Source organism: Triplophysa dalaica, chromosome 12 (assembly GCF_015846415.1).
Source record: "Triplophysa dalaica isolate WHDGS20190420 chromosome 12, ASM1584641v1, whole genome shotgun sequence".
Classification (NCBI taxonomy): Eukaryota; Metazoa; Chordata; class Actinopteri; order Cypriniformes; family Nemacheilidae; genus Triplophysa; species Triplophysa dalaica.
In genome coordinates, this window is record NC_079553.1 from 20811145 (window position 1) to 20836843 (window position 25699).

General features: G+C 36.5%; 1 protein-coding gene across 1 annotated transcript in view; it reads right to left on the reverse strand.

Annotated features, from left to right (window-relative positions):
* The window catches only part of csmd3a (CUB and Sushi multiple domains 3a), a 227882-nt gene that overhangs the window by 77537 nt on the left and 124646 nt on the right, over positions 1-25699 (reverse strand). The window contains exons 32-39 of the mRNA XM_056762084.1: positions 15859-15972; positions 14282-14377; positions 13428-13631; positions 6797-6921; positions 6334-6430; positions 4649-4753; positions 4359-4477; positions 2296-2365 (exon numbers count right to left, since the gene is read on the reverse strand). Coding sequence (XP_056618062.1) covers positions 2296-2365; positions 4359-4477; positions 4649-4753; positions 6334-6430; positions 6797-6921; positions 13428-13631; positions 14282-14377; positions 15859-15972 — 930 coding nt within the window. The remainder of the gene's footprint in view (positions 1-2295; positions 2366-4358; positions 4478-4648; positions 4754-6333; positions 6431-6796; positions 6922-13427; positions 13632-14281; positions 14378-15858; positions 15973-25699) is intronic.

Here is a 25699-nt window from a genome sequence, read left to right on the forward strand (position 1 = left end):
ATATCATTTGATCATCAAATATCTCTCGTATGCCCTCCAGTTCTTAAATGTTTAAATTTCAGATGTCCCGAAACGTTTTCCTTGCCACTAGGTTACTGGAGGAACCGTCAACAGATTTTTTGAGTTCTTACTGGACCTAAGAGCAAGTTTCTCAGAGACCTGAAATAGTGCCAAGAATCTTCAGGAGATTCTGCCAGCGTGGCATCAGAGGACCCATAAAGAATCTTTTAATTCCTACATTCAGAGTAAATTGCTTATGGAGAGCGATGTGCGGTGCTTTTAGTGTCTTTACGTTTAAACTGTCAGTGGCAAATCCGAGGAGACACATACTTCAATAATCTTCTGGAGTTGTTCTCAGCTACAGTAGTAAACAGATGTCACTACTCACCGCAGTACTCACATTAATGACACAACCGCTCTGAGATCTGGACATAAATGGTAGCGCTTTAAAAAGAGAACAGCACACAGAGCATTTTTACAGGAACCCTTACATCCCTCTCTCTGTGTTTGATAGTGTGTTAAATAACAATTTATTTCATTTCTGTACATACTAGGGATGCACTAGGAATGCAGGGATGGTCTCGGGACGATTAATGGTCATTTTTAATGTTATTGGAAATCACCCGATAATAAAATCAGGCCGATATTTTATAGCCGATAAATTATGAATAATTTCCTCTGGCTGAAACACTTCAGCTGCACGCTGCTCGCAATTAAAATCCAGTACAGTGTCTTTCTGTCACCAACATTCACTTTCTGCTATTAGCAAAACATTGATGTTGATGTAGGTACAGTATGTAGATCCTTACGAATGTGTAAATTATAGGAACAAAAGCATATTGTTTGAATAAGATTGCTGTTTGAAGGATTTCTGTCTTGAGGAAGGATTTCTGGATTTCTGTTGCCCCCCACCAAATCAAAGGCACAGACAGACATACAGACAGACAGACAGACAGACAGAGATAACGACATACAGAGACATTGGCAGACACAAGACACAGACACTGAAGAACAGCCAGAGACAATGGCAGATAAAAAGAGAGACAGAGATACCAAAACCTAGACAGACAGACAGGGACATTCAAAGACAGACAAGTCAGGGGGAATAAAAGACAGACAAACAGACAGAGACACTGACAGACAGACAAACAGACAGAGATGTTAAGAAACATTGTGAGAAACAGTGAGACAGACATCTTAAGACAGACAGTAAGACAGACAGAAAAACAGTGAGAGAGAAATCTAAAGACAGACAGAGAAACAGTGAGGCAGACAGACATCCAAAGATAGACTGACAGACAGACAGACAGACAGACAGACAGACTGCAAAAGATAGACAGACAGACAGACAGTGAGACAGACAGACATCTAAAGATAGATGACAGACAGACAGACATACAGAGAGACAGACAGACTTCGAAAGATCAACAGACAGACAGACAGACAGTGAGAGAGACAGACATCTAAAGATAGACAGACAGACAGACAGACAGACAGACAGACAGACAGACAGAGAGACAGACAGACAGACAGACTGCAAAAGATAGACAGACAGACAGACAGACAGTGAGAGAGACAGACATCAAAAGATAGACAGACAGACAGACAGACAGTGAGGTATGTAAGTAAAACAAACACCAAAAAGGCAGACAGAGACCATAAAAGAGAGACAGATATATGACAGACAGACACATTGACAGAGAGTATGAAAGGCTGACAGATAGACAATTTTAAACAGAAAGACAGAAACAATAAAAGACAGACAGACAGGTACATTGACATACAGACAGGCGGATAGACCAGTTTCTCTAAACATTTATTTTCCTCTAAATACATAAAAGATATAAATGAAACAAAGACAATAATATTTGCTTTATCAGTTCAACTTTGACACCAAACACAAGACATTAACAGTTAAGACATTAAAGACATATCAAACGCCTTCACTGTGCTGTACTCCAGAAAGACACTTGACCTCAGAGAACTACAAGATTTCAACACAAGAAAAAATAAAAAGGCAGCAAGAGCGGACAGAATGAAACCTTAAACGATGGCCTGAAGATAGTCTTTTCATAGTACATTTGATTAAATAGAGTTTCAACATACTACACCAGATCTCTCCACGGTCGGTCCATTAGAATGAAACAGCTGCTACGATGAAATCAAATGAGACGAAAAAGGCACAAATTCACGGAATAGCAGGAACGCGGGGGTCATTACGACACGCTTATTTGTAGAATTGAGATTACCCGGAAGGAAAGTGGTAGAAACGCAGGGACTGATGTCGACACTTACCCAGGCAGAGAGGAGCCGGATAATTCCATCTTCTGACAGGTCCTGGCATGCATGTTATATGTGCACTTCCCTACAATGAATAAAAATGAAGAAAGATGTTCACTAATCCAAAGAAACGTCTCGCGGCATCGCCGGGGACCAAAATAACAACACTGTGTATTCTGAATTTGTTAAAGGGAACGTTCACCCAAAAATGACACTTCTGTCATCATTTGTTCATCCTCGTGTCAATCAAAACCTCTATGTGACTAGTTCTAGTTCTTCTGTGGAACACAAAAGGAGATATTTTGAGAAACGTGCAAGTCAATAGGCTCCCAAACTGTTTGGTCACCAACCTTCTTCAAAATGTCTTCTCTTGTGTTCTGCAGGAGAATAAAAGTCATACGTGAAAGAATGAGTTTTCATTTTTGGCGAACCGTCCCTTGAATGTGTTGCCAATTATGAAAAAAAGCCAAAATAGGAAAGACATTTCTGGTCCTCCAGTAGCACTAAACAGAATCTAGGAAAAAAAAACCAACACATTTCCACCAAACAGCCTCATTGCTCAACAGAAAACACACACTGTAAAAAAGCAATCCCATCATCTACATAAAAACATGTATTTGCACAGACATTGTCTCATCATATTGAGGAACGCTGCCGATTTGTTTTAAGGGTCGGTGAGCTCCCAGCATGCACTGCAGTATAAATAAATAATGCAGTTACTGTAAAAGCATTATTACTGTTTGTTATGTTTATGCTGTTGTTGACTCTGTGTTGTGTGCTCGTCTCTTCACTTGATGAGCTTTGTTGATTGCCATTGTTATTGAAGGTTGTGTGTTAAGTCTGTGCGTGTCTGTGCGAAAATACTGCACATAATATCTAATGAAAAGTATGTTATGCAAGCCACATGTAAAACCAAATGTACAAATACAATAATGGAAAATAAAATCACTTGTTTTGACAACTTGTTAAACAAAAAAACTTTTTTTTATGGGCTGCATGAAACTTTTTAAATTGAGTGAACAATCCATTTGGAATGAGCAAAAACACTAATATTTAAAATTATATTTATTCACCGCAAATTAAAACCATATCACTGATTTATAACCCTTGTGTTCGAAAGATGTAGGACTTTTCTATTCTTTACAGTAATGAAACCTTTTTAATTTAAAAGCCTTTAAAAAAGTGTTTACTGATTTCCAAACAAAGAAAGTGAAAAACAACAAAAAGCCTGTTTACACCAACACCTATAAAGTTTCAAATATGGTTCTAAAATTGAGAACAGCCCCCCAACGATGACTATACAGAGGAACAATATCGACCGAGCGGTTTTCATCCGCTGATGAAAGTAAACATTTTTGAGTTAAAAAAATAAAAATAACATTATCGTCCTTCAGTATTTATTGTAGTTATTACAGTAGTTTTGCTTTGTGTGAAGTTCGCACCTGGTTTGTTGGTCCATAAAAGAAAGTCAGGGGAATAAAAGCATGTTTGCATCAAATAAAACAATCTGTTTTTGCAAATGAACTATTCATTATGATAACTATATGACCCTCCATACCAATACGATAAGGTTTCATTTATTATAAGTAAGTTTCACATTTTAAAGCCATTTAAATGTTAATATTTTAGGAATACATAAATATAGGAAAACATAATCTGAAAGTGGTTTCAACAGTATCGCTCCTCTGTTACATAATGGTTATAGTTTCAGTTTGGACCCGGCTATTTCTCCAATATTTTCTTTATCTATATAAAATCATTGAGCTTATGTAACAAAATGTCCTTTTTGTCAGAACTTAACCTTAGAGACGATTGTTAAGACGAGTCAAAAATCATCTTCCAACTTCTCTTAACAATTCCCTTTTTTTCCACCGCACATAATCCACCCCCAACATCACGGGTCACATTCCTCCGCTCAAACAGACTTTTCACGCCTTTTCTAAACCTCAACCTACAAACACCTTTTCTAAGTCATCCCTGCATATAAACTACTGTAGGACAGACGCCATTTCAACCATCAAAAACAATGACACATCTCACCTTTAACACAAACACTGCTGCATTCTAAATCAACCCACCTTTACTGTATAGCCCCGTTCACAGTGAAACGACACGACGTCACCCACCAAGTAACGGTCGCCCACTTTCAATCCGTTGCTGGGGGTTTGAGGTTCCGGGCAGGAGTCCAAACCTATTGCTTCGGATACAAGGAAACTCTTTATTTGTCAGAAAGTGAAAGGTCCCGACGCACAAATGTATTTCATGCCTCTTGCTGAAGGATGCAAAGCAGCGCCCCGTGGGAGAAAGAAAGTCGCAATACAGTTAACGCTGCGTTATGTCCCTTTCTAAGAGCCATCAGTCATCATACCTGTGTACTCCAGATGAAAACCTGCTCCGGAGACGCTCATGTCCGTCTGAAAGGTGAGGTACAGGTTGTTGGACGTGGTGTTCAGCAGGGGCGGTATGGTGGTCCCTGGAGGAAATCAGAAAAAAATTTTCCTTTGCATAATGGGTGTACAGTGAAGGATTGTGATGTTCAGCCGTGTGGATGTCAGTCAACTCTGTCATGGCTGTCAGTGGTTTTATCGAGTCGCTAGGTTTATTGACGGAGCGCCGCTCAAGTTAAAGTTGGGTCGCACCTCGCTGCCGGTCCACCTAATCATTCTGAAATTACAGTTGGGCACACGACAAGACGGATCAGACCTATCGCTGTTTTGTGAACCTGCCGTGACCTCCGTGGAAAAGAGTGATGCTGTGTAGCGGCTCTGGAATCTCGATGATGGGCTATTTGTCGAGCGAGCGCTGACGTTCGGCGCTAAAGAGGTTGTGACGGATAGAGTCAGGCATCGCACTCGCTGTCTTAACCTCAGGGTGAGTTTAGATCGAGAGCGTCCCATATATCCTATTTGCCGCTCCAAATAAAGAGCAGGAGCGCTGCTAAAGCGTATTCGGGTCCTTCCGATAGATTCCTTTAATCTTTCATTTGTCCTCCGAGCAGATTAAACGTCAGCCTGTCAACAATAGTTAAGGTTTGGTCTAAGAGTGATGGTGAGCACTAAGGTCAGCGTGTGTTTATTTTACATTGTGCTGCTGACGCGACAGCCGGCGTCTGGCGGTGAGGAAACACTGCCAAATAATTCAAATCTGTCTTTCATTTCAGCAGGTTACAGAGTGACCTACGCTGATATCATCCCGTGAGCTTCGCTGATATCATCCCGTGTCTTCTACTTACAGCGAAGGAAACCCAGACTGCGAGTTCATTCTCGTTGCTTATAAAGCTGTTGATCCATGATATCCTGTGACAGCTCAAATATTGACACGCTTTGGCTGATAAAACAAATCTCTAGATGAAAGCCAGACCAGACTGAGGTTATTTTTATGAGGTCTTCACAGATACGACAGCCGTGATTCTCTTCTGACTCTTGGGTTGACTAGAGTAAAAAAAATACTACAAGAGGGATAAACCGTGGGTGTCGGTTTATTTGGAAAATATTTTTTATTTTTATAAATAGCAGATCGTTTTGAGGAAATGATCAGGAAATAAGACGGATGTGAACTTGTGTCACTCATTTGAGCATCACAACTCAACTCTTTTTGAAAAATCCTCCCGGTTTGGCCATGGCACCAGCTTTAGTTTGTAATAGTTAAAATAATAATATTATTAATAATAATGATACTATAGTATTACTATAGTAATTTACTATACATTTTGCATAATTAAATGTAACTGTCAATTTAATAATAATAATAACAATAGTTCATTTTTTGTGATTATAATATCTATGAAAATATCTAAACTGAATATTATTATTAATATAATAAAAATTAATAATAATGATGATAATAATAATTTTCAATATGTCAGTAGTAGTAATAATATTTAATAAAATATCCAAACTGAATAATATGAATAATAATAATAATTATAATACTATTATATATTATATATATATATATATATTTAATGAATTTAGTTTTTATTAAATATTAGGATGACAAATATGGAAACATTTTCACATTTTCTTTATCTGCACATGACAGTGTCTATCTTACCTGAATAGCTCCCGAGTCGTGGAGCGTTGTTGTCGACACCATCGTAAAAGTCCAATGAGTCCCAGTTGTGTTCAGTGGAAAATGTAACAACTGTAATCTACAGACATAAAACTAATTAATATGGTTAAAAACTTTTAATATTAGATTGCTGGTTTATAATGAAAAGCCTAAACTAATATATACTGGTTTATAATGAACAGGTTGTGGTTATGAAATATTTGATCACACCATAACTTTTCTTTTTTATATTACAAAGAAGATGCTGTATTGACAAGGGACTCTCCTCTTTAAAATTTAAAAGCCATAAAGAAAGGCAATTTAAATACCACGGCAAAGCAGAAAACACTGAAATTCCCTTGATAACATTTTCAAGCTTCTTGAAAGCTTTGAGTAATCAAACGCACTTCAACCGATCATCATTCAACATGTTTTTTAAAGATGCAGCAAAACTGTTTGGTCTCACTTGGATTCCTGTTCCCTCGGGCACAAAGACCTTCCAAACACAGTTCAGGTGGTTGTCATAGGGATCCGGGTAACCCGGCGACAGGATGGTCCCACGACGTTTGGTCAGGACACCTCCGCAGGGAACTGAACAACAAATTTAGAAAAACATTCAGAATGAATTTGTCAGAACGGAAATGACAAACAGAGAGTGTAAACAAGCCTACAGAGCCAAAATATATATAAAAAAACGCAATACCCTGAAGCAAGAGAGAAAATGAAGGAAGGGGATAAGCAAATGTTATTATAATTAAAGTCTAAATTGAATCGTCAGTTTGTTGCAATGTTGTATGCAACTGCTTTGAATTTGATCTAATCTAATCTAAAGCTTTAATAACACGAACAATCCTACATTGATATATTCAACAGGAAAACCCTGTGCATGAATCATAAATGACAGTTCATTTTATTATCATTTTAATATCATGTCATAAAAAGACATTGAAGATGGTAGCACAATGAGGGGATCTCCACAATAACAAGTAAGAAAACATTACAGACGTAATATTCTCCTACCTGAACACAACATTGTTCACAAGCACTATGTTTTAAAAGAACACTCCCAAAACCAGGTTACTCTTACACCTCAAGCAAGCAGCCAATGATCAACCAGGTCCATCTTTCTCAACTCCACAGGGATGTCATTACCACAACCAGGTTTAGGTTTGAAGTGCCACACATTAATATTTACATACATTGCGCCATCTGCTTTCATCTAGCATGAACTAGTTACGTATAAAAGTGTCCTTTCCTCCCATTTTATTCATATTCTGGGAATTGAAATGACATCCAGAACACGGTCCAGTATGGGGCAACCGCAGGATTTCAAGACCTTTAATACAGGCTCAGTCTTACTCCGCTTAAAACACATTATGCATTCATCACTTTCAATTATTTAACCTCGCGCTCCTTCTACTTGAAGTTTCCCCTCGTATTTCTGCGTCCAGAACCCTTTGAGCTGAGAGAAATTCTCTTCTTTTGAAGCGTCGTCTCGCTTAAGAGCGATCCCGCTGATCTTTATTTCCTTTGGTCGCAGCTTGCATATAATCCAAACTCCATTGTTAAACTGAACACTTTACATCATATAGTAAATAAATGCTTTATTCAAAACACAATTGAGTCAAAGAAGGACATTTTTGAGGTTAATTTACACCAGAGCTGCTCATCAATTAATCGCATCCAGAATAAACGTTTGTGTTTACATTCACTGTATCGCTGCTATCCTTCTGAAACCTTGTCTCTCCATATTTTCTGATTTACATTTTTTTGCCATTAATTAATCAACTAACCAATACAAAAATGTAGGGGTGACCCGAATAGTTGAAGATTCAAGGCTTCGATAGGACGAGCCTGATTCGACTACCAATCTCACAGTCGAATCTTAGCAGAGGTGTTATGTGATGGGGATCATGCCATTCGGTTATATGGGCAGTGGCGAAGCAGATGGACACGCACTATATGTTCCCCTGCATTTCAGACATTTTGCCTAAACACGTTTATTTTGCACATTGTGGCTTGAATCTGGAATATTTTGTTTATTTTTTATATATTAGAAAGGTATATTCTGTTCTAAACAAATTTTGTAAATTGATGTTTGATTGTTTTTTGGTGCATTAATGTTGCGCTGTCCCCTTGTTAACCGTCCGGTGTCATCCCCACAGACACACACACGCCGCACGTGTGAGATTCAACTATCAGTCGACTATATTGATTCCCTACACCTGCCCCTTGTTAATTATCCTCTATTAGTTTCCCTATTTAATGCCCCTGTGTTTCTGTCGGGTGTCTGTTCATTTTGCTACATTTGCCCACGTATTTTATGCCTTGTAAAATGATTTTCTTCTTGTCTAGTCTAGTAAGTCTAGTTTATGTGAAAGTGTTGTTTTTGTCTAGTCCAGTCAGTTTATTGTACCTGTTGAGTCTGTGTGTTATCATCCCTTTGTCAGTATTGTTTTACCCCCTCGTGGGTCTTTATTTTGTGTTTATTTATTCTAGTCTTTGTTTTTCATGACTCCTGTCTGTGCTTGGGTTCTCTGTCCTTGCAATTCGTGAAATATTTATTTTGTATTCATAACAAATACAGGTATATATTTAGGAAATATTTGCAAGTATATAAAAATATTTATATACAGTAAATTAAATTATACATAAACATGTATACACTTCTATATTTAATATTATTCTTAAATGTATACGCATATGTATGTGTTTTAAAAAAATACAAAATTAATAGGCACACAGTGCACAGACATGTATTATGTAAACACCAAAATTTATTCTGGATGCAATTACCTGCAGATTCACTGTTGAACAGCCCTTATTTAAACCAACGGTTGGATATGAACACAGCATTTTTTTATAGTGCAGATATGCACAAAACTGAATATTAGACAACACTATCATTGAATATCACTAAGTACATGGATTCAAATATAATTAAGTATATTAATTAATAAACTACACTCCATCCAGGGTGTATCCTGCCTTGATGCCCGATGACTCCTGAGATAGGCGCAGGCTCCCCGTGACCCGAGGTAGTTCGGATAAGCGGTAGAAAATGGAATGGAATGGAATTAATAAACTAATTAAAATGTGAGTCAATAAAAACTCTGACCCAGAGTATACAACATTGTTATGTGTTTCTAATTATTTAGAGATGCTTTGACATGGTGTAGAATGAAACGAAAAGATGCCATCAATGGAATAACCGTCCCACCAGTCAATCAATAACAAACTACACAAATGTGTTCTTCTTTATGTCCACAGACGCAAATACAGTCATATCCATTTTAATAACCCACAGCCACCGCTTGAATACAATCACTTTATTTTCAAGAATGACTTTAATTTACCATTTCCATTAACGCATTTCAAAACATTCAAAGCATACATAGAGCGCCTGAGAACAAACACAGCGGAAAATAAACCTCTCAGACTGTAAAGTAGTGAAAGAGAGCATTAATCTTCTGTGCCTGGTGCTCTCAACCTGACCGAGAGAAAAATGCCACGTGTGGTTGTTTTCTCTTCTTTTCTACGACTCTGTTGACTGGTAGGAAAAACTGTATGTACGTGGTTAATACATACTTCCAGAGAGGTGCTCTTACGCCTCTGTAAAATCAGAACGATTTCCAGCAATGTAAAGTCTTCATTAGCAGATGTAGCAATCAAAGCAGATCACTGAAAACACACGTAACATACGTGCAAAGCAGCACGCAACAACACGCCTCCATCTGTTGTATCATGTTTTAAGACAGTGATGTGGAAGTGATGGAGGATGGAGGCTATGACACACGAGGACAACCGTCTCATTCAAATCAATGTTCATCTGGAATGTGACGGTGGTGTTATTTTTAGGACGGGAGGGAGGGCAGAAACATGGCAAAGGTGAATGCGGTAATGGACACAAGGACCTTCTGTACCAGCACTGAGAATGCCACAAAAGAGAGAAGAATTACATAAACCGTTACCAATAGCAACACTACTGCTGCCCACACACTGTAAGAATGAATATAACTCACTCAAGTTCCTCCTGTATTGGAAATAATCGATGGTGAAGCATGAGGATGCACTGAAAGATCTGCTATAGTTTGACAAATATTACTGAAAGTTGTATTATATGCATATCATAAAAATATCTATGCCATAATCTGTTGCAAAATACTATGAAGAGAAAAGCTTTAGAAACTGATTCAAGTTGAATACAGACTATATCATCTTTTGTCTTTTAAGTGCATATAGTCTCCAGCTTTTATACACTTTACTTCACACAAAACATACAGTTCCAGTGCGATTCCTTCGAAGGCACTTTTAAAGTCCCCGTGAACGGAAAGTTGTTATCGTTTTTACTTCTTTATTTTGACGCATTTTTAGGTTAAATTGAATTTTCGATTGAGAAAAATAGTGGGCGTGGCTTTTGTCTTTCCTTGCGATTTGATTGGATGTATAAAAACAGCCGTGGCATTTTGAAATGGAACTGGCAGCAGACTGACAATTGAAGGGGAGGAGTAAACGGACGCTCCGCCCAAGCTGTCTAACATTCGTCATTTAAGATGGAATGTCATTACAGGAAGAAAGTGCATATTCAGATTTCAACTAAAGATAATGAGGACACACAAATAAAAAAACAGAATGACTCACATTGATATATTATTTACAATAAACGCTGCAATATTTCATGAACAAATAGCCATCGTCATTTTTTATTTCACTGGGACTTTAATAACTAATACATTTTACGGTAAAGCCGATTTAAAACAGTTTTTTACATATCCATTGTGACATGCATTATAACATAAGGTGACTTGACTAATAGCTTCTTGGGTTATATTGGATTTTGAACTTCAGAAACTTCAATACTTCACTATATGACACCTAAAGATCAAGAATGCCTGTCTGGTGTTCAGAAACCTCCCATTTAAATGAGCAAATGAGATCTCCTTAATATCTCAATTGTTTCGCAAAGACATCAATGGGATTGATTGGAGAGCAAATGGAAACGTCTGCTTAAGTCACAAATATATCTTGTAAGAAAAAGTTAGACCCAGAAATCTTATATAATTTATATAATTGCATAACTATTTTGCATATTTCACCAGGTTAGCTCCTTGGAATTCAAATCTGTTTTCATAGAGTGACCTGACCAAATTGACTGCAAAAAAGACTGAATAAAAACAAACAAAAACAAATGTAATAAGTTAACCAAAAAATGAAAATTCCATCATCATTTACTTATCTTCTCGTCATTTAAAACTTGTACGACTTTCTTTCTTCCTCACGACACAACAGAAGATATTTGGAATAATATTGTTAACCGCACCCATTGACTTGCATTGGTTTTGTTTCCATACAATAGAAGTGAATGGGTGCAGGAGCTGTTCGGTTACCTACTTCCGCGGAAGAAAGAGCATTGTACAGGTTTAAAATGACAAGAGGACGAGTAAATGATGACAGAATTAAAATTTTGGGTTGAAATATCACTTTGAGAATGGTTGTTCCAGGCATTGTAAAAAGAGAATTATTAAAATGTAGAGCTGTAAAAAAACTATATTGAACCTGAAGCTCTAACCAAAGCCAAGAGTTTGTTTAAAAAGAACCAAAAAATTGTTTATAGACAGAAGGGTAAGCGCTCATGTAAAACCAAATTACGAGTGCTAGCGATGGCACACGAGGGAAAAATGAGGGCTTTAATGCAAAATCATGAGTATTTGCGCTCTGTGCAAAGAAAATGATAGCACATTGATTTGTTGGTGGATGGTTGCGTTGCTTCCAGCGCCTGTTGATTCTCTCTCAGGAGTGTTTCTATTAAACTGCAGGAGGACAGAGCCAGAAGGAAAGTGTTCTGTCAAGCTGCATCAGGAGATTTACCTGAGAATCACATTTTGCTTGAAATTGCGTTCCATAGTTCTTTCTTCACACCGCGTGAATGCCTCTGTATCCATTAGCTCACGGCATATTGATTTGTAATAAAACCCACTTAAATCTTCCGCCAACTTTGTTTCAAAACATAGCGTGTTGCCTTGCTGTTCAATACCTACGTACAGAGCTGTCTTCTAAGGCGACATGCAAACTTCATGGACACTCACAAGATCGTGTTTTATAAGTAGCACACCTCATTCCACATGCCCAGAAATGCAGTAGTATTGACAATAAACTATATGGTCTAGTTACTCAAGGATTATAAAACATTAAACAAATGCAAATACATTTTCCACTAATTTAGACAACTATAGCAACTATTTGTATCACTTGTTTGTAAAAATATATCTTATAACTGAATTGCTTATAAACACATTGCGTCTGAATCCATGGGGCATGCATGGAATGCTGACACAAAATTGCCAAGGGTTGGGCATTATATTAAATATAAGATAAAAGTACAGAATCTTGTGAGTATTAAATACGGTCGAAAGTTAAGCCTAATGCACCAGAGATAACACCAACAGCCAACCTAACTTCTCTTTATGTAGTGGTCCAAAACATAACACGTCAATATAAAAATGGCGAAAGAAGAGACAGAGACAAAGGAGTGGTTGGTGAATCAGTCATGCACAATCTGTATTATGGGTATGGTTTGGTTTCAAAAACGGATGCTAAACAAAATCCACATTTTTGCAAGGTATGCAAGTAAACAATTGGGACAGGTAGGCAAACACTTTCATCACCTCGAGCAGCATTTCTGTCTGACATTTTCTGTCAATTATTTAGCGATAGCATATAATTAGTTTGGCGGAATGAAACTGTTCAGGGCAAACTCTTCCAGGATCCGAAGTTACAGGCAGATAAGGTGGAGATGGGGATGGAGGTGGGTTTAAAGTGCAACACGATTAAGCAGCTGGTAAGGAGCAAAGAAAGGAACTTAAATAGGACGCAGTCTCATGTGTTTTGTATGACTTTTGGTTAACGTTGATTAACTGCACCTGATGTGATCAGTGGATGCAAGCTGCAATCACGTGACCTGCCAGAACTAACGCTACCCTTGATTTATGTGTGTACTGTAAATTCTACTAAATTTGAAATACTTTTTTAACAATTTTTGAGCAAAAGCAATAAACACTGAGAGATAGGTTCCCTTAATAAAGAAGACAGGTACGTACCGACACATGTTGGCACAGTCCCATTCCATTGGGCAAGAGAGTTGGGAATAGCCTCACACCTGATGGCATTTGTTCCATGCAAAGTGTAACCAGGGTTACATTCGAATAGCACAACGGTGCCAAATCCAAAGTCATTCCCGATCCGTTTGCCATAGCGAGGCTCTGGCACAGAGCTACACTGAGAGGCGCTGGTCCTGGGAACAGCTGCAAAAGAGCCAAGAGAAACAATAAGGTTTGGAAGAACTGTATACAAAGAGTTCTTGCATACGACTGATTTTTTTTAAATAGTATGTATAAGACTGCAGAAAAACATTGTCGCAAATATATATATACATATACATATTATATATGTATAAATATACATATTGTTGTCACCTCCATACAAGAAGCAATCATCCAAAAAAATATATATATTAAGAATGCAAGATATTGCAAAAGTGCAACACTGTATATTTCACAATGGTTTGCAATAACTACATGATTTCAATATTTGAAAATAATATGCAACGTTTTTGGGAAAGACAGAATTTACACTTTCTTTTAAAGAAAAAATGTTGGTGACATTATTTTCAGTTATTCAACGTTTTTACATCATATCACATTTTGCATTATTTACCAATGATTGTATATCATGTTTTTCTTCAATATCAAGCAGCCCCGTCCGTTGTTATTCAGTTTAAATCACTTGAAATGAAATCAGGAACACTGCCTCGTGGGATTCAGTATTCTATTTAGTCTACATAACATTTACATAATATGATTTACACAATCAAAACAATAGTTTACTATTCAAAACCTAATCAAAATGCTTTTAAACGTAAACATTAAGGCAAGCTTACTGCAAAACTTATTACCTTGATAGACGAAATGAAAACCTTTGGCCGTGTTCGGACCTTCTGTTTTGAACTTGATGGTGATTTCGTTGGCTGAGCTCAGTGGCAACGGTTCTCCTGTGAGAGCGCATATTTGGGGAGGAAAGTAAAACAGTTCTGTTATCTGTTCACAGTCACAACAGCGACATAAATGAGATCAATATCAACACATCCGCAGAGGACTGGCACATCAACAGGGTTGAAATGATGCGCCTTCGCACACAGTGAGCTCTGAAAGACTGAAACCAAAATAAAAAGGTTCTATTTAACTTTTTTAAAGTTATAGTTTTGGCTTTATTTGGAGACCACAGTGGCCAAAAAATGACTAAGAGTGGGGACACAAATATGGGTAGCCCGAAGCACTACAATATGTTGGCGCAGGCTATTGGCGCTGACATTCGTTCCTAACATAATTTAAACTGTTTCACCACTAACTATATACCTATATTATTAAATAGTATATTTTTTAATACTGTACATGTCATGTTCCCCTTTTGCTTTAAAGCATGCAGGGATGAGACATCAATGTGATTAATCTATTTGCCTGGAAAATGAAAAGACAAATGTTAAATGCACATACAGTATGAGCCAAGCTATGTTAGGAGTCAATTTTTACAGTAGAAAACTGAAATATGTATGACATCAAAAGCATTCTCAAATCCACAAAACATACACAAAACTGCAGTTTTAAATTCAGAGAATTTCAGTGATACTTTAAAACCAGGTTGCATTTGTTGATAAGGCTTTCAAACGATTAATTGTGATTAATCGCATCCAGAATAAAAGTTTATGCTTACATAATATATCTCTGCGTAATTTGCATTTGAATTTTGTGTGCACAAACACATACATGCAATTTACATAATTATATTTGTAGAAAATAAAAAACTTAAAAAATAAAACTTAAGATATTTGTAATAAAAAATAAATAAGTGTAAATATTTTCTAAATATGTAAACATGCATGTGTATGTGTTTATAAATAAAAAATGAATATGCACAGTACACAGATATATATTATGTTAACACTAACGTTTATTCTGGATGCGATTAATCACGATTAATTGATTGACAGCTCTTTTTGTTAACATGAACAAAGAAAGAAAAATACTAACACAACATTCACTAATCTTAGTACATTTAGTACAGTTATTTTGAACAAATGTTTTATTTATTAATTTCTGTTTTTTTTCATAAAACACTGTATCTGTTAACATTAGGTAATGCACAATGAATTTACAGGAATTAACAATTGCATTTGCATTAACTAACATTAACAAAGATTAATAAGCGCTGTGAAAATATATTGTTCATTTATAGTTTATGTTAATAAATGAGATCTTACAGTAAAGTCTTACTACATCATTTTTTCAAACAAATTAACATTTTTAAAGGACTCTCAGGCTTTAAGACCTCATGGTATATCAGGTATATATAAGCCCGTCAACGATACATCACATCCTCCCCAGCCTTATTCCTGCACACAGTTTAACGTCGTCTCTTCTCATCAGACCTGACTTCGGTTTTTCTCACACAGGCAGGGTAAACAAAGCCTTTTACCCGAGTGAGAGCCATAGATTGACGTGAGAAGAGGAGAATCCACTGAGGGTCCATCAAAGATCTCCACCACATCATTAGGGGGCGTCTGGAAGAACACAAACTGGCCGAAGAGAACTGTGAAGAAGGACAAACAAAAGTCAGGCTTCCTAAAAATGGGCACAAACTAAAACTAAACTGCTGTCTGTCGTAATTCATTTGCTTGGGTATATCTCGACCTAATTATGGTTTATTTATATCTGTTTTTATATCTGATATCAGCAGGTTTTACAGTAGGAATGTTTCCCAAAGGGAAACGTGTGTTGCTTTTTCTTAATAATAATTTTTGAGCTTTAACCGGTCGTGAGGAACATGATGTTTTTACCATGCTTTAAAAGGGGACCGAAGAGCAACCAGAAGTCTTAAAGTTAATAAAAAAAAACTCTTGTATAGACCATCTGACACCTTCCACAATATAGGCCAATATTTCATCTCTTATCCAGTACGGCTCCCAATACAATCATCCTTTAATTGAATTCAGGAGTTGAGACTAAAGCCACCGCTCCAACAGGAGCTCCAAACATCAGCAGGGAAATACAATAAATTCATCTCGCAGCTGTAAGCAAAGCTATAAAAGAGCAGAGAAGTCCATGCTCTTTAAAACTTTACTTTACAGAACAGGAAACCATAAAGCAAGTAACTCAAACCAGTCTGCCCGAGGCCCAGAAAACAAAGTATACCTTCAGGCAACAGCAGTATATTAGACACATGATAAAGGACCATAGCGATGCTTAAGGTGAGAAAAAAAACACCATATGTGTATCATTTCTTATGAATAATTCACAATAAAACCTGCTTCTTGGTTTCACTTTTAGCTATTTTAAAGAATTATAATGTCCTGTATTTAGAAAGATTAAGCGGAGAGCAAATTTGTTTCTTTGGAAGAAACAACACATATTAAGTCAATTTTAGCAGCCTGGCACATTAAGGGAATGGCAAGACAAGAAAAAAACGTAGGGCAGGACTTGATTTCATCCACCGACAACTGATTGGATTGTTAAAAGATGAAATATTTGAATGCCAGTTTGCAATCTGTCAGTCATTGAAGCCCCGCCCTCACATTCCTTGTGACCAGAAGTGAAGTGAGGCCGTTACGAGAGGGGGGAGGTAAACGTTTTTGATTAAATATTATAAGTGAATTTTTTTTTTTAAATAATGATTTGCACGGATAAATAATTTATAATAAATACTTCACCAAACCAATTATAATTATAATTTTTATTTATAAAAATATATAAATTAAATATAAAAAATATCAATTCAAATTGAGCAGTAAAACTCTGCCTTGTATTCTGTAATATTTTTTGTATATTTTTCCAAAAACCTGGATAGCTATAGATTCGATATACTCTAATACACTGGGTTTCATGATAGTATCAGTATTTTAAACAATATTTTTTTTAACAAAAAATTCAATAATACATTTATTTCCAAACCATTACCAATTTACAATAACATTTTTGTTGTACATACAACCTTTTATAAAAAACTGCAAAATGCAAGGTTTAATATGAATCTTCTGAATGTAAGTTAATCAAAATTGTATAAAAAAATTACAAAAATAACTGACTTTGGGATCAAACCGATGACCTTGGCATTGCTAGAGCCATGCTCTTACCACTGGGCTATTAAATGAAAAAATATTAAGCACAAAATAAAATATAACTGATGCAGGACATAACATTCAAGTTTAAAAATATTAAATTAACATAAAATTTACTTTAAAATTACTTGTGTTAATATAATTTTTCTGTGACAGTTTTATTCACGTTAAATATGTAAATATGTACAAAAATCATAGTCTAAACTTTGTTACATTCAAATTCTAAACTTCATAAAATACTTATCATAATTGTTTAACATATCACAATATTTAAAAAATAAATTATTAAAAAATCCTAAGAGAAAACTTCAAAGATAAAAAAAAAAAAAAAACATCATTTGTTGATGCAGGTCACATGTTGGCAGCTCAAACAAAAGAACTAAAAAGATGACATATCGTTCAAAAATTGTCATGAAATACATATTGACTGTTCCTTACAGGCACAGAAGTAATACGATCCATCAGACTTTTTGTTTAATGGATAGTGGATTCTACTAAGGGTTTTACTTCTGATTGTAAAAATGACATGTTAGTTTTGAGTGCAGATATTATTTGTATTGCAATATACCAATCTGCCTCCACTTTTAGTGCATTTAATACATGATTTTCATCTTTTGTATTCTTACTACCAACTGAACTACAGGAACACTTCTGTGGAGTTGCCAAGGAGCTCCGGCTGGTTGCTAGGGTCTTCTGGGTCATTGCTTTCAGGCTGATTTAAAGAGCTTATTTCTCTCTCTCTCTATGATATTTTGGAACCTAAGTAAGCGTAAGTATAAGCAGTAATAATAGTGATGGTTGCCTTAGCAAGCACCATTAATTACCACTCATTAACTTCCTTTAATCTGCTTCTCTTTTCAAACCACCTCAATTATCAGCAGTCAATAATAAAGAACTCCCCAAGGTACATCTGACTGCCGGAATTAATATTTCAGCGGATCCTACGCCAAAGACTCCGTCGGGCAGACGTAATCGTATTATATTACAGGTACAAGAAATGAGTCAAAAGTCAAAATCAAGCATTCATCGCATGATTCATTCTGACCGACACAAAGCAAGCTACTTAATTGGATCTTCTGCTTTCTTTTCATGCAACAACCATGTGCTGCGTGATCTTCACACAATGTCGAGTAAATAGCGCTATTCTCCGCACGCACGGTACGGAGGTCACACATACCGTTTGGTTCGACATCACTCTCCCCTGGGAACCGATCAATTAAAGGAAAGTTTCATGCATCCAAATGATCCCAGATCTTTAACCAAAAGCGTCATTAACACAGGCAGAGAGCATCCGGCACTCCAACATCACCGCTTTTAATGGTTTATTATCTAAAGGCAACAGCACCGAGTGTTGGCAGGGCAACCTTTTTCTTTCTCAACGAATACCATTAAAGTGAATCCAGTCGACATCTTTACAGCGGAGGTCAGTAGACTGATCTAGAAAGGATAATGTTGAGAAGCTGTTCCTGTCCTCACCAATCTAACTGCACCTTCAGGATTTTATGGTGCAGCGTGATTGCATGTGTGTGTTCGATTGGTGGACTTATAAATCAGCGACTACACATGAATACTGTAGTTATCTCTGAGGAAAGCTTCTGCTTAAGAAGAAGAATTATCCTGCTGTGTTCATGGAACAAAACAGTGACCTTTTTCAGTGCCTTGGTTTGGAAAGCACCTATTTATCTTCTCAATAAGCACTTCAATAAAATTCTTCAGAGTTTTAAGGAATGCGCTATAACTGAAATGTACAATATGATAAACGTAAGTATGTCTTCGGAGTTGTATAATGAGCTTACATAATGATGCGTTATGTATTTATTACCTTAGAATGAGCTATTGTGGTGCACAGAATTCTCCATTTTGATTTTCTACAGTAGCCCTAAAGGGACAAACTGCTCTACAGAGCACGTTTCATAAATATGTTATTTCCTTTAGCAAAGAAGCGAAAAACATGACAACCCTTCAGACCTGTGTCGAATGGTAGAGGTGGAGTGAGCCGTTGGTGGCAATTCGCAACCTCACCACTAGATGCCACTAAATTTCATGCACTGGAAGTTTAAATACAATTACAAAATGAAGGTGAAATCACAAGTAGGGGCCACATAAGAGTACATCACCACTTTAAAGCACACAGAAATTAATCTATTTTCTTTATTTCTCAGTAGACAAATGTCTTCTTGCAGAACTATAGAGATGCTCTCTATGTGCACCAGTAAGAATTACAACAAATCTATGTCTGTCATGTAAGTGCTTATTCGGTTTTTACAAACCTTAACCAGTCATCACAACAGCCCTTAAATTGATCCTATTTTAATACTAAAATTTCTTCTTTAAACAGTAAAACGACCAAAGCACTTCAGAAGAAAATGTCTGGCATTTAAGTGAAGGTCCAGACATTGTTTGGCATGTGAGAGGATGAGCAGGAGTTTAACTAGACCTCTACACCAATAAAATGAGATGAGAAAAAACTAATATGAAAGGCCTGGAGAGCCAGATCAGTGGGAAAGCCTGTGTTATGGCTTATTGCTGGAATATCACAGAACTTCAAAGAATGAAAGACAATATGGATATAAACCCCCGTCGTTATGAAACAAACTCAGTGTCAATTATTCAAGGCAATGCAACCGATTGTAACAACAACGGCAAACAATCAAGCGAGCAAAACGCCCGAGAGCTGAAAGTTGTACAGCTGTATCATCCAGCAGATTAATGGAGGCGACTCGTGTCTCGAGTGTACAGACCTTCCCAGCATGCACCTCAAAACTAACACACCAGACCGACTTCAGGCAAGCATCACAAACCCAAAAGATTGCTTTCCAATGAAAACAAAAGAAAAGTTTGGTGAGTTTTAATACTTGCTCTTCTGCACCAAAAGTAATATGAACTGTGAGCTATTTAGTCACATACGTGTTCCTAATTGTATCATTAAATGATTTAAATATTATTATTATTCTTATCTGTGAATTTTCAAATTTACTGTTTTACAAGAAAGGCAGAAAAAACATCAAAACACTTTATTATTATTTATTCAGATGCCCATTTACTGTTTTGTTACTTGCAGTCATTAATAGAAAAGTGTGTTTTAATGGTTAAATTTCTGAGACAAGTTGAATAGGCCAACTCCAAATTTAATATAAAAACACAAATAAAGATTCCTAAAATATTAGTTTTCATCATTTAAGGTGGTCTATTAAATGTGTTAAGCACAGTACATTACTATACAGCACGTTAAGTGTATCAGTAGTTGTTTTATTCAAATCTATTTAATATGTCTTGAGGAATTTCAAAGTAAAAGTTCATCAAAAAATGAAAAATTCTGTTTTGATATTGTCATTACTTTACAACAGTATCATGTCCCTACACAAAAACCTGAGATCCAATGAGATCTAAAGCCATCGATAAGCTGCCGTATTTGAATTTAGCGTTCAGGGCTGCGTTTCCCGATAACGTTGTCTCGTATCACGCTACGAAGACTCTATAGGTACACCTTAACTCAAGCTATACCTTTATTAGGCGTGTTCCCTGAACTATACCTTTCGAGGTTACTTAAGGTAAACCTTCTCAAGTGAGACTTTAGCAGGAGCTGTCCAAGGCAGTGGTGCTGAATATGATGAAATTGATGCCTCGAGAATCGATTGTTGGCTCTACCTTGCGTTATAGAGTGGGTAAAGTATTGAGAAAACAAGGTTTATTGAAATTTTTACTGAAATAGGCTCACTGAAACAGTATAAACAAAGAAAGAAATATGTGTGTGTATTTATAATTTTGCAATGTCTGATCCTGCACCCTCACGGGCATTTTTTTGGCGTTAACCAGCTACATTAACTGGCTGTTTGGCCTCACTTATTTTTGAAAGGGTCATTTATATTCTCACAGTTTGCCATTGTGTGTTAATGTTCTCCTTGATCTGTGTTGATTCACATTATTGGCGTAAATCACTCATTTGTGTATAGGGATAATGCCAGTCACTCCCGGGACACCCGCAATGGCATGGAAGCCTTGATGTGCCTCCATCACGTCATGCCTGGCGAAAACATAATGTAATCGGTGGCATGACGGAGCAGAATGTTTTTCACTTAGTGAACGCACCACCACACGAGGTCTTTCTCAGTCCATATTCATCCCCAAACACCTCCAGAAAACTCCCAACGGCATAAAAACGAAGAGACGCCATGCAGCAGCTGATTTTCGGGGCTGAGGGAGTGGCTCCGTCGAGTTTGTCTCTACAAAGTTGGGCCAACAAGATGCAAGACCTGCAGAATTTTCTCTTCTGACATGGTGCAGGGGACTAAAATGTTCTCTAATGAAATTGTGCAAATACACTAACTGGCTCCGCGGATGGCGCTGTCTTTGATTTAGTGTGACCAAACTCCCCATAACATTAATTCCCTTTATATAGACTACACCTTTACTGTCAAATGGTTGTGTGTGGGACGATAGGCTGTTATTAAAAATGAATGAATATGAGTATGAATATTTTATTCATGAAAACACTTCATTAGCCTACACTAAGTATAGTAAATCCAAGTATTTTATTTGTAAAATTAAAACTAAGTTAAAGTAAAAAAGTTAATTTTATTCTAAATATAATTTTATATTAAATTATTATATAACATTTATATGTGAAATTAAACTGCGATGTAGAAAAGCTTTTTGCATTGCAGTATGAACCATCAAAGGCCAGGTCGGTCCAGACCAACCTTTCAAAAGTATGACTTACAGAAGGTAAACTTAACTAAGAAGATTTCAGGAAGCATGTATTAACGATAAGGTACAGCTTAAGGTATAACTTAAGAACGACACAGCGTTAAGAAGGTTTGGGGAAACGCTGCCAAGATCTGGTTGTTTACATTTTACTTTAGCTTAATGAGCTCAAAATATGACTTGTTTTCTCTCTGTGATCTACTGGAGTCATTTACATCACTTTAATGAAGGATCCAAGTGCTTTTTGTAGCTTCATCTTATTTAAAAAAAGACAACAATTGCATTTTGAAATAGAAAAAGAATAATTTTACATTTTTTGAATTTTTTATTTTAGTAGTGGGTACAACAGACGTCTTCTCCTCCCTCGCAAGTCATTTCAGTGAACTGCTTCGCTCGGACAGCTTATGTAAATGAAGCATTTACCCATTTTACTTCTTTTTTCGAACGCTATAATTAGTTTAAGTTAAAAGTTGATGCTCATGTCCATGTTTTTTGTTCAATAGTTGTGCTGTGGTTTTTCTGGTTATTTTTGTTGTGTAACTATGTTCCACTTTAATGCAGATTTAATTATTCTTTGTTCTGGAGAAATACCGCTCGGACTTTAAAAACAAATTACAGTTCATATCTAAAATGAAAAAACCTTCCTTAAATGTACAGTCCACCTACAATTTAAAATTATGTCAATTTTTTTTCCATCACGTCTTTTCAAACCTGTATGACTGTATTTCTTCCGCAGAACACAAAAGAAGATATTTTGAAGAATGTTGGTAACCGCACAACATTGACTCTCGAAATATCTTTTGTAAAGACAGTTTTGGAATGACATGAGCGTGAATAAATGACAGAATTTTATTTTTGGATGAAAGCATTTCGTTAGCAGTCTGTTTTCTTCAGATGAGTTACTCGACTAAAAATAACGTAAATGCTTTGAACGATCAGCGGCTTGTAACTTGACAACCCACAGTTTCACGTTCACGTGCGTTCGGCTCGAGCAGAAGAGTGAAAGGTGGAATAATCGCATGTGGCCTAATGTGCCATTTACGAACACTCAAAGAGAGAAAATAAGCAAACAGCACATTTGTGGAATCCGCAGTAAAGTGTGTATGTGATACTGAAGCGAACGGCCTCCGTACTCAGCATCTTGTCCTCGAGGCGGGATTTTCACCATCACCCTCTCCGGAACATCTGCCACCAGTTTAAGGGGGCGTGAAGTTATCATTTGGAGTGCCATCAGGAAGCAGTTCGGGATTAGCGTTGGCAAAACGGCTATTGAAGTGTCAGCTAAGATTACTTTAGGACATTGTGATTGGCATAAAAAGACACAGCGCCACTGGAACCGCATGAAACACGAGGCTGTCTGCCGCCAATCTAATAAAGCCTCTAATGTACTAACACCGGCGACATCTAACATACGCCGAAACGGCTGAGGGACATCGGAGCAACAGATTCTCCGCCGTCCCTCCCAGATGCACAGCGTACGGTTGGTCGACAACTTTCTATAACCGCGTAAACTGGAGCCTAAGGCGTTTGTTTGGCAGCTGTGAGTAATGCGGCTTTCCTCCGCAAGACAGATGCTGTTTAAAAATGTTGTGATTTATTATTTGTGACGGAATAATTAAACATTAAAGGCTGGCCAAAAAGCTGAGAATTGCCTTATTATTCCATTCATACGCTAGTGTATAATTGATGAGATTAAACGCAAGATAAATTCTTCTGACAGCTCTTTTTGTACGCTCAACTATCCTGCCGTCGACTCGCCGACCTCTTATTGATCTCAGAGAGGACACCATTCATACAGAGCTTTAATGAGACTTGTGTTGATGAGTTTGCTTTCAGGCTTGTAACTTTTAGTCATTACAAGAAAAGGTCAAATAAATACAGTTTGTTATCTCTGTATTGCTCCAAATGCACTATAACGTCTACCCTGAAACACCAAAGGAGGCAGAAAATCTGAGCAGCTCTTTCATTGAAAGTGGATGGTGATCTATTGCTTAAAATGTTTGATGTTATGCAGTAGGGCTTGACATGATTTACCATTTTTAGCGAATAACAGCTTAAATATCCTTCACACTAAGCTATCATACAACTTCAGATGTGTTGAAATATACTGTAGCATCCGACTCATTCCAGGTGCTTTTATCCTTGGAAAACAGCAACTAAGAAAGATCCAAAACAACATGAAGATAAGAGAAAAAAAATATCACAGTTGAGACCTCTTTATTCTCTCAGTTACTTCTACCGGACGTCGATGACATTAAATGGAAAGCATATGGAATCTTAAGTCATAAAAAGTCAGAAATTTCACAATATCTCAATTAGTTTCAGAAGAGATTTCAACAATGTCTCAAACTGAGCTCGGATTTGAAAAGTCTGCAATCAAAAGTCAATATTAATGATCTCAATATGAACTCAAACATTTCTCATCAAATTTACTCAAATCCAGATTATTTGACGTCTACAATCTACATTTATTTGAATCCTCCAGACAGAAACCTCTAAGTTTATTTATAAATGAAACACAAATAAGAACTCCATCAAATCTTCTGAGCTATGAAAGAGCAACATCTGAGTAACGCTTAAGGCAAAGCTTGAAGTAGTGTGTTTTTTTGTGATGTGATATTTTAAGAAGACCTTTAGTGACTGCTGTTCTATAAACGGTGAGCATTTTTCCTACAGACAGATCCAGCACAACATCTAAACACTTTAAGAGAGAAGCCCCACGACAACATGTCTATCATAACAGTACTCTTCAGTATTTACAGAAACACATTTCCAAGAGTAAAACAGCCATGTTCTGAGGTCTGAAAATGGATTAAACACATGAAAAATGAAACCAAATTCCTTTTCAGCAAAACAACTTATTGTCAATGTCCTTCCAACCTCAGATGTCCAAATTCACAGTTTTCGAGAAATGGAAAAAAACACTACTTTATAAAAGATTAAAACACTTTTAAATGTTTTTAGTGCTTAGATATTATAAAAACATGAAATATGGAGATACAAGGTTTCAGGGGGACTGCAGCAATATGTTTTAATTGAAAGTCTAAAAGTTTAATGTTTTCTACATATTTTAGCAGATTTAAATAGATAGATGTAATATAAAAATATTTTACTCTCTTTAGGTCCATTTTTCTCTTCAAGTACTAGTATCCAGGCTTTCTCAGAGTGTTTTATTGGGAAAAATGTTACTTTAAAACTAAAAGCTTCATAACGTAGCATATATCCTACCTTTTAAATCACTAGATTTCATAAATATGTGTATTTATTTACCTTTATTTACCATTTAATCTTTTACAATTTACTATCACTCAAGTACAAATATTTGAGTATATGTAACTAAGAAAGTTCTGGATTTCCTATGTTCCCAAGTATAAAAAGTAAATAAATACATGTATTTACGAAATATAGTGGAGAAAAAAGTATGTTATATGGTTTATAATCCAGTGAAGAGTATGCATGTCACGTCCAGTGTTGGGTAAGTTACTCTGAAAAAGTAAT